The sequence below is a fragment of the Orycteropus afer genome, unplaced genomic scaffold (assembly GCF_000298275.1).
Source record: "Orycteropus afer afer isolate SDZICR_OR568_19922 unplaced genomic scaffold, OryAfe1.0 scaffold00245, whole genome shotgun sequence".
Lineage (NCBI taxonomy): Eukaryota > Metazoa > Chordata > Mammalia > Tubulidentata > Orycteropodidae > Orycteropus > Orycteropus afer.
In genome coordinates this window covers 2429025-2439290 of record NW_006921832.1, presented here as the reverse complement: position 1 = coordinate 2439290, position 10266 = coordinate 2429025, and the positions used below count along the sequence as shown (strand labels likewise).

At 45.1% G+C, this 10266-nt stretch overlaps 1 protein-coding gene across 1 annotated transcript in view; it reads left to right on the top strand.

The window, feature by feature from the left end:
- Positions 1-1363: 1363 nt before the first annotated feature.
- The window catches only part of SLC12A8 (solute carrier family 12 member 8), a 249960-nt gene continuing 241057 nt past the window's right edge, over positions 1364-10266 (top strand). Inside the window, exons 1-3 of the mRNA XM_007949383.2 lie at positions 1364-1420; positions 2076-2222; positions 8739-8930. Coding sequence (XP_007947574.2) covers positions 1364-1420; positions 2076-2222; positions 8739-8930 — 396 coding nt within the window. The remainder of the gene's footprint in view (positions 1421-2075; positions 2223-8738; positions 8931-10266) is intronic.

Here is a 10266-nt window from a genome sequence, read left to right as displayed (position 1 = left end):
CTCTGCCTCCTGCTCCCGACCCACTGGAGCTAGAGGCATTTCTTCACTCAGACAGCTGCTGGCTGCTGAGGCTGAGAAGCCCCAAGGTTGACAAGTCAAAAGGCACAGTCCCGATGTTACCAATCCACACGGCAGGACTTAATAACTTAAGTCCATTGTAAGTCCCAAGGTTGGCAGAGCACAACAGGCTGCTGAGCAATAACATGGCTACATGCAAGGTCCAAGTGTGCCAAAGGCTAGAGACCATTATCAAGGCTTCTCCTTAAATACAAGAAGCAGCTCACATTCCCAAAGGCAGCTACTCAGCTGCTTGTGGTAGATCCCACCATGGAGCTGAGTGCCAGTTCCATCATGGGGAATAACAACCACCAGCTGCCCAGCCACTCAACCAGGCCCAGCCAAGTTGACACACAAACATAACTACCACACATATATAAACTTTCCCTTGACTTTTTACAATAATGAACTTATACTATATTTGTTCTTCTGTGATTGACTTATTCCACTCAGTATAATGTCCTTGAAGTTCATCCATGTTATGCGGTGTTTTGCAGATTCTACATTATTCTTTAGTGTTGCATAGGATTCCATGGTGTGTATGTACCAAAGTTTGGTTATCCATTCCTCAGCTGATGGACACCTAGGTTGTTTCCATCTTTTGGCTATTATAAATAGTGTTGTGATAGAGATGTTCCTTAACTTTTGTGAAGTTCTATTGATTCGTCTTAAATTATGGATGTTGAACATATATTGTAAAAAGCAAGGAATGGTAATTACCTGTGACTTTGAAAACATCATTGAATACATTCTCTAGGCCAAAATTAAAAGCACCTATAAAAGGATCAAGAGAGAAAAGAACATAAAAGATAATTAAGATAAGGGCTTACATTTATTAGGAAAATACTTAGGAATATTAGGAAAATTACTGATCAGGACAGTCAGACAGTGGGAGCACTAAAGAGACCAACCACCATCTTTCATAGTCTACCACTACTAAGAACAACTACCATTTCTTGAACACCTACTATGTGCCAGGAACCATTGCACAGTTATATTCTATCTCCATTCATTACAACCTTATAAGGTAGATGTTCCAAATTTATAGAGTAAGGAACTGTGGCTTATAGGTATTAAGCCATTTTTGTGGGCTCACGGGATCAAAAGGTTGGAATTTTCATTACAAAGTGTTTAGTTTCAAAGCCTCTTTGTGCCCTGCTACATGACCAAATGTATCTTTTGCCTCCACAATGAAGGAGCCACAGTTGTTGGAAAGTTCTTGGAATCACTGGCTAAAGAATCAAGGCACAATGGAGTATATTAGTTAAGGTCACACGGTTTCTCTCCTGAAAGAGATAAACCCCAAATGTCAATGACTCAACACAATGGAAGTTTATTTCTTTCTCATGTAGAGTCCAGTGAGGTAGGGTTCTGCTCCACATAGTCATTCATAGACCCAGATGACAGCAGGTTCACTATTTTCTGTACCATGCAATTGCCATGGGATCAATATTCAGCTGATGGAGGAGTGGAGTAGGGTAGCGGAAATCAGAGGATTGTGTGGCAGAATTATGGGTGAGGACTAGAATTGTCATACATTGTTTTTGCCTACATTCCATTGGCCAGAATTCAGTCACAATGGCCACACTTAACTGTAAAGGGGCTGGGAAATGTACTCTAGCTGTGTGTCCAGGAAGAAAGGGAACTGAGTTTGTTGAACAACTAGGCTCTGCTACATATGTTTATCTAACTGTTAAAACAGTGATTTTATTGTAGAATCAGTCTTCAAGACTCTGTGTGCCTGTCTTGGCACAATAAGGGGGAAGAAGTATCCAGACAAAGAGAGTAGGAAGAAAGGCCTGGTGATCTACTTCTGAAAAAATCAGCCAATGAAAACCCTGTGGATCACAATAGTCCCATCTTATCGTGCATGGGTTGCTATGAGTCAGGGCCCAACTTGACAGCAGCTAACAACAATAACATTTTAAAGCTGAGCTCTCCTACCCCTTCCTGCTCCACTTCCACTTCTATCCCCTCACTGGTGCTCCTGAGCTGACTTCTGTGTGCTCTGTCCTCAGGGTGCTCTGACCCAGCCCCAGCCCTGGTGGAAGATCCAGCTGTTCGTGTGGGAGCCAGTGCTGTTTGGGACCTGGGATGGCGTATTCACATCCTGCATGATCAACATTTTTGGGGTTGTCCTTTTCTTGAGGACTGGCTGGCTGGTGGTGAGTGATAAGCTGGGGCCCCTGGAGCCTCACATGGGCCTTTGATGTGGAGGGCCTTTCACAATGCAGGCAACAGGTTCCTGAAGCACAGATGCTCCAGAAACATGAAATAGGAAGCAAGCACATTGACTAACTAGCATTGTTTTTGATGAGAATCTTAGGGCTCAGACAGAAGTTTGGATGGACGCCTCACCATGGGTGTAACTAGAAATATGAGCACAGAAGTTGGGCACATCATGGGTAGAACTAGAGATGGGTCAGAGAGATCATACTGATGGCAAGTTTGCCTCCAGTTGTAGCCCTCTCTAGCTCACTTGGTTCTCTTCACCTTGTTCCCTCCCAATGGCACAAGCTCCTCGCCCACATTGTTGCCCACCTCCTCTCTACCCCACCCTGTGTGTAAGACTGTGTATGGGATGTTAGGTCAGAGCTGTAGGTGGCCTACCTCTCAGAGACAGATTGCCTGGGCCAGACCCTCCCTCCTGAAGCCATGGGCCTGTTTGTTGTCCTCCACGGAGGGAGCAAAGGGCTTTTCTTTATATTTTATGAGAAAGCATCCCAGGACCTTCCCAGCAATTTGTCTTTTGAGCAGAGGTTCTCAGCCCTTCACACAATCCTTCAATAAATGAAACAGGCTGCTCAGAATAAAAGACAAACCCAGTCAAGGATTTGTCATTGATGAGTAGTATGTCAGGCACTACTATGTGCCAATGGGATTATAGAATAAAGGACACTGTCCCTCCCCTGAGTGAGCTAATAATGACGGTAGGTAGATTTCACATTCAAGAGTGGTCTCAAAGTAGCATTCAATTCCTTAGGAGTGGAACAGACTGTAAGTGCTGTATCCAGGAAAGCATTCTGGAGGAGGCACAGTTCAGCCAGGCCTTGAAGGGTGAACTGAATTCAACAGCTAAAGGAGAAAAGGGGAGCTTTTTTAGGTGTAGGAAAATTCCAGGGGATTAAAGTGCCACTGCAGTAGAGTATACAGGGTTTGTAATCTCCCAGCATTACCCCCATTGGGTCCAGTGAGGCCAGACCTTCCTGAACTCTAACCCACCTCAGGCTTCAGCCTTAGCCAAAGCCTAAGCCAGAGCCTTAGCCAAAGAATTAAATGCTTTTTATTTATGCAGGGAAATCTTAGAGTGGGGCTGCTGGCCCACACTCTGATGTGTATGTTAAGAATTCATGCCTTTCACACCTCTCCCAAACTTGCAGGGGCTCCCACTTTTACAAACACAGAGCCTCCAGCTCAGATTCCTCATCCCAGCAGGCAGTCTCAGGTTTCTGGGATTATTCCTCTTTTTCTCCTTTCTGGGGGCCACTTTATAGCTCTGTATCTCTCCAGCCTGTATCCAGGGGGGCGGGGCCCATCTCCCTGACAGTGGTAGAAGAGGAAGTCCTGGTCAGTGTCGGCCTGACCTCTCTGACCTTGCTCCACACAGGAACTGGTTATAGGAAGGTAGAGTGAGTTCTCTCTGTTTTGACTCTTAAATCCTTAAGGGCCTCCTCTTAACCATCTCACTGGGTTATTTTTTGGAGAACTAGGTACCTACAAGTGTCACTTTTATCCCTCAAAGGGAAGGTACAAATTGCATTAGCTATTAATCGCTTTTTTACAAGTTATACCCTAAAATTTAGTAGCTTAAAACAACAAATATGTATGATCTTACAATTTTTGTGGTTCAGGAATCCAAGTGCACCACGACGGTTAAGTAACAGTAGCCACAGTTGAGGATGTGCTTGCTGTCTTGGCTTGTTCTCAACATTAAGTTTGGATTCAGAGCCTTCCCTCTCTGGTGATGTATTTTGGTTCTCTTGTGCAGCTCTAGGAGCTCTGGTAGCATAGTGGCTAAGGCACTTGACTGCTAACCAGAAGGCTGGCGGTTCAAACCCACTCCTTGGAAGGAAGGTTGGGCAATCCTACTTCTGTAGTGATAACTGCCTCGGAAACCCAAGGAGGGGTCGCTATGAGTCGGGGCCGACTCAACGGCACATAACAACAACAACAACAGTGTGGCTCTAACAGAAATACTACAGGTGGATGACTTTAAACAAACAAGCGTTGTCTCTTACAGTTTTGGAGACTAGAAGTCCGAGTTCAAAGTGCTGGCTCTAGAGGCTGCGTGAACCATAGATCTTGGTTTCAGCTCTGCCTCTTGTTCCTGGTGCACTGGAGCTGGAGGCTTCTCTTAACTCAGACAGCTCTGCTGGCTGCTGAGGCTCACAAACCCAAAGTCAACACATAAAATGGCACTGTCCCAAGATTAGCAGACAACATGGCAGGCCACTGGTTCAAGTTCAGAAACAATCCCATGGTCGGCAATCAACATGGCAGGCTACTGAATGAAGACTTGGCTACCTGCAGGGTCCAAGCATGCCAAAAAACTCAGAGGCCTTTCTCAAAGCTTTTTCTTATATACTGGAAGCAGACCACATCTCTAAGGCAGCTACTCAGCTGCTCTAGTAGATTCCACCATAGAGTTATTATTATAGACTCATCATGAGGAATCACTACATCCAGCTGCGCAGCCACTCAAAACCAGGCCCAGCCAAGTTGACATACAACCTTAACTACCACCGGATGCACATCTCTTTCTAGATTCAAGTGTCCCCTGGAGACCTTTTTCTTCCTCTTGGTCTTCTTACTAAGTCAGATGGTCAGAGACACCAACCCTTTGTCTGAAGTTTATTTCATGTAGGTAGTAGTGACTACTTCTGAGTTACAGCATCGTGAGTGCACCCTGACAGCCCTTAACTTGTCATGTATTTGCATTTTATTTATATTCTATTTTATTCCTAAAGGAATTTAAGGTAGTTAATAAATAGACCTACAGTATTTCAAGTTGAAAAATAATGAAAAAAAATCATGGGCAAGAGAGAATAGGCATACTCAGTCTTGGTTCTCTAGAGGAGCAAAATCAGTGATTATCTATCTATCTATCTATTTGTCTGTCTATCTATCTATCTATTTACCTATCTAGAGGAAAGAGGGAGGGAGGAAAAAAAGGAGAGAGACAGAGAGGGAGAGACAGATGGAGAGAGGGAGATATTTACTTCAAGGGAATGACTCATGCAATTGTAGGGGACTGACAGCTCCCAAATCCGTAGGTCAGGCAGCAGGCTGGAGGCCTCTGCTGGCTCATGGGGTTGTTGTTGTTATGTGCCACTGGTAAATTCAAAATCTGTAGATCAGACAGCAGGCCAGAGACTTCTTCAGGCTTACATTCCAGGAACTAGAGGTCAGGTGACAAGAATAGTACAGGGTCCAGAGAGAGTGAACTTTTTCATAACATCCATTTAAATACTGGAGGCAGGCCACATCCCCAAGGCAACTCCTCTTTCAACTGATTGGTTGATCAGATCATGGACGGTGATCTGATTATAGTACTTTATGGAAGAGCATCCAGTCCAGTGTCTGCCAAACCACTGAGAATCACAGCCTAGTCAAGTTGATATATAACATTAACCATGACACATAGGAATCTGTGATGAAAGGAAAATATGCAGTTTACTGCAGCAGTTCCTACCAAGTCCTACATGTGCAGCCTGAGCTTTAGTAGCTCTTCCTATTGACTGTTGTTGTTGTTGTTATGTGCTGTCGAGTTGGACCCGACTCATAGCAACCTCTCCTTGTGTTTCTGAGGCAGTATCACTACGGAAGTAGAGTGCCCAACCTTCCTTCCAAGGAGTGGCTGGTAGGTTGAGCCACCAGCCTCTTGTTAGCAGTCAAATGCCTTAGACACTATACTATCAGATTTCCTTCCTATTGACTAGGTCATGATTTTATGAATATCCAAAGCCAAATGAGCAATACCTGCCCCAAGCTTCCTCCCCCAGTAGGCTCTGAAATAGGTAAAAGTCTTCATCTCCTGGGCCCACTGTGTGGGATTACAATAGAAGGGGATTTTGTGGAGAAAGAACTACAAAATTGGTCCATACAAAATTCACAGTTAATGGAAGAATTAAAATGCAAATACTCCCAAGAATGAGCCCTTTAAAGGACCATGGTCCTAGGGAACATCAAGCTCAATTGGCACAATATACTACAAAAAACATTGTTCTACATCCTACTTTGGTGAATAGCAACTGTGATCTTAAAAGCTTGCAGGCAACCATCTAGATACAATGATGGTTCTCTCCTCATCCAGAGTAAAGAAGAATGAAGAAAACCAAAGACATATAGAAACAATTAGTCCAAGAGATTGGTAGATCATGCAATCCTCAGTCTGTATGACTATGAGACCAGAACTAGGTGGTGCCTGACTACCACTGTCAACCACTTGGAGGGGGATCTATGTAGGAGATCCTGGATAGAGTTGGAGAAAAATGTGGAAAAAAACTCAAAATTAAAAAAAAAAAAAAAAAAAAAAGACCAGGTTTGCTGATCTGATAGAGCCTGGTAAAACCCTTGAGACTATGGCCCCTAGCTACCCTTCAAGTCTGGAATTGAATTCACTCCCATGGCTTCTACCCAAACAATAGACAGGGCTATGGGATGAACATTTACATCAGGTAGATACAATTCTTGGAGCAGTCAATCATGGAAGAACAGAAGAGCAGTGTTCACACAGGGAGACAGCTTGGCGGGGGGTGGGGGGTGGTATGGGAGTGCATGGGAGGGAAAGACACAGAAAAGAGGTAACTATGGGGAGGAAGTGGGAAGAGAGCTGTTACATTGTGGGGAATTGCAGTCAATGTCATGAAACAAAATGTGTATGAACCACTGTATGGAAAATGAATTTGCTCTGTAAACCACGCAAATTGCAATAAAAATTAATAATAATAATAAAGAATGAGCCGTTTGGTACCACAAACAATTAAGCAGTCAGCTACTAAACAAAAGGGTGGCCATCTGAATCCACCCAGAGGTACCTAGGAAGAAAGACCTGGTGATCTATTTCCAAAAAGTCACAGCCATTAAAAACTCTATAGAGCTGTTCTACTCTGAAACTCATGAGTCGCCATGGATTGGAGTTAATTCAATGGCAATCAGATAAAAACTCCCAAGAGTATTTGTGTGAGTTAGCAGGAATTAGTAAAAATAGGGCAGCAATGATCCTGGCAGTGGAAAAAAGGAAAAGAAAAAGCTGTCCAACTGATCCCTGGAGTGCTGTTGTACACCTCAGACTAGCAGTGGAGCCCCCAAATTATCTCATAAACAGAGGAGTGTTGCACTCCTGACTTCCAAGAACTGTCTCTAGCTTATTTTAAGGCTTCTCAGCCCTTGAGCTGGCACTGCCCACTCCTAGTTTTCTCTCCAGCACCACAGCCTAGGATCTTGCCTACCAGGAGTCTTATCTCCAACCACTGCCGTGGAATCAGATCCGACTCCTAGCGACCCCTCCTTGGGTTTCTGAGGTAATATCACTACAGAAGTAGATTGCCCAAACTTCCTTCTGAGGAATGGCTGGTGGGTTTGCACCGCCAGCCTTCTGGTTAGTAATCAAATGCCTTAGGCACTACATCACCAAAGCTCCTAATGGTTGTCTTATCTCCACTGCCCTGCAATTATAAAGTGTCCAGCATTGCAGCTTCTTCTGAGGTGCGTGTGTACTGTACTCATTTCTTCTCTGGATCCTTGTTTTTCACACTAAAATGAGTCTGTCTACATGGGTACCTCTGAAGGCATGTGTGTGCATTTATTCATTCAACAAACATTTAATGAGCAATTGTTATGTGACAGTTATTCCATGCCCCAAGGGGGCAAAGGAGAATAAAACACAATCTTGGCCTCTAGGATGGCTTAGAAACAGTCAAACTCAGTATAAAAAGTTTGTGATAGTCCTGGGTGCTGTGGGAGCCCACAGGAAGGGTGACACTAAATGCTCCCTGGAGGCTGAATTGTGAAGGTTGAATTGGAGTAAAACTAGCAAAGAAAGGGTATGAGCAGGAAAGGCATTCCTCCCAGGGGGCCAATTATGGGTAAGTGGGTGTTGGGGAGAGAGACTATGACCACATGCCAGGGCACAAAGTGTGTCCCTTGAGGGGACTGGAAAAGGAATGAGAGGGACTGAGGAGCTAGACAGGGTGAGATAAGTGCCCTTAAGTAACTTTGACTTTACCCTAGTGAGAAGAGTTTGAAGCAAGACATTTCCTTTTGACTAGGATTTCTTCCAGAATCCCTGGATAGTGCAAACAGTTACTTTGCTGAGCTGCTGAGAGGTTGGAGGTTCAAGTCCACCCAGGGGTACCTCAGAAGAGAGCCCTGGCAATCTACTTCCGAAAAATCAGTCATTGAAAACCCTATGGAGCACAGTTCTACTCTGACACCTAAGGGGTTTCCATGAGTTGGAATCGACTCCACAGCGACCGATGCTGGGCAGAGTCTTATAGGCAGGCTTTAGCCCCTGTGGTGCCACTGTTGTCCTTTTCCAGTTGCCCCACTGCTATGGTCCAACTTTGCTTCCCCCAATTCCAGCAGTGTACATAATGTGGTGAGGTGATCAATTCTCCTAGGAGGGACTGTGACTGGCAGCACCTTCTTATTCTAACCCCTGACCTTGCTCTTTGCTGCAGGGAAACACAGGGGTGCTCATGGGCATGTTCCTGGTGTCCTTTGTTATCCTTGTGGCCCTTGTTACCGTGCTGTCTGGCATCGGGGTCGGGGAGCGTTGCAGCGTTGGCAGCGGTGGCGTCTACTCCATGATCTCCTCCGTCCTTGGTGGGCAGACTGGAGGCACAGTTGGACTGCTGTATGTGTTTGGACAGGTGAGCCAAATGTGAGGATGTGAGGAGCCAGGGCTGCGACACTGAGCCCCCAAGGCCACCTGCTCATGTGACACTCTGCCCTTGCTTTGCCTATTGCTATCATCTTCTCATCCTCTTTCTCATTTGACTTCATTGTAAAATGGGGACAAGGCTGGAACAATTGTCCCCATTTTATTGATGAGCAGGCTGGGGCTCTTTCTGAGAGGAGACTCAGTGGCAGAGCCAAGCCCACAGTCTACCTCCACCACTCAGACCTCGTGAATTCCTGATTTGGCCAGGGACACAGGGGCCAGGCCTATAAGCATTCCTGCTGCCCTTTCTAGGAAGGGAAGTACACAGCAGTGGCTGTAGCTGATGGTCTGGTCCCTGGGGCACTTTTGGACTGGAGAAGGGGCAGTTTGCTTGTGCCAAAGGACTTTCCTAGAAGCAAGCACTTCTCAAAGGAGTAGAGCTCTCAAGAGTATTGATAGCTTGGATGGCCTTAGCAGGAAGGCTGAAAGCCCCAGTGTGGGCTGCTCCATCTGAGACGAATACTAATGAGCAGGCAGCTTCATCGGGATGGGTGAAGGCTCACAGAAACCTGGTGAATTAGGGAGAAATACTAAGGCTTAGTTAGCTGAAACACAGGGATGGTGACTTAATGCTGAGGAAACAAAGTGCAGACATTAAGAAGCAGCTCTTTGTAAGCATTTCTTGGATTGAAAAAGGCTTTTATGAGAGTGCAAAGGGTGATGGGTGGTTGGAAAACAGTTTTAAAAAAAGAATTTGTCTAAGTAAGAATACAAGAGTCTTCTTGAAGAAAGCATTGGTTTTGTTTCTTTTATTTTTGAGCAGAAGGGGCAGGATATCTCAGCATAAATACTTCTGATTCTCCAGTAGCACAAAGCTCCATGGTGTGTGTGTGTGTAGGACAGATACATGGAAGGCAGGCAGAGTCTTGCAAAGCACTGGGCTTTACTGCAGAAGGAGCTTTAATCATAGTGGTTTGAGAGGTGACTAATAAATGGTCAGTTTACTTTAATACCCTGAGGATTGGTATATCGAGGTTTTACTTCTCTGCTACCTTATAGACAAGCAGGCTGCAAGATGAGCAGACAAAAGTCCTCAACTTTCACCCCTCTGGGTGGACAATAGCCAGCCTCTTGAAGCAGTTACCTTACATGGGACCAGTGCTGAAGAGGTAGGAAGTTCCTGGATAGAGAGAGCAGGCTGTAGTACTGAGTCTCCCTTACATGGGCTGATCTGGATGGAGAGATGTTCACAAGTGAAATGTTTTCTAAGTGCTAGGAACCATTGCATCAACATCCCTGCTTGTTTTGCCTCCTTTCCTTTTGGG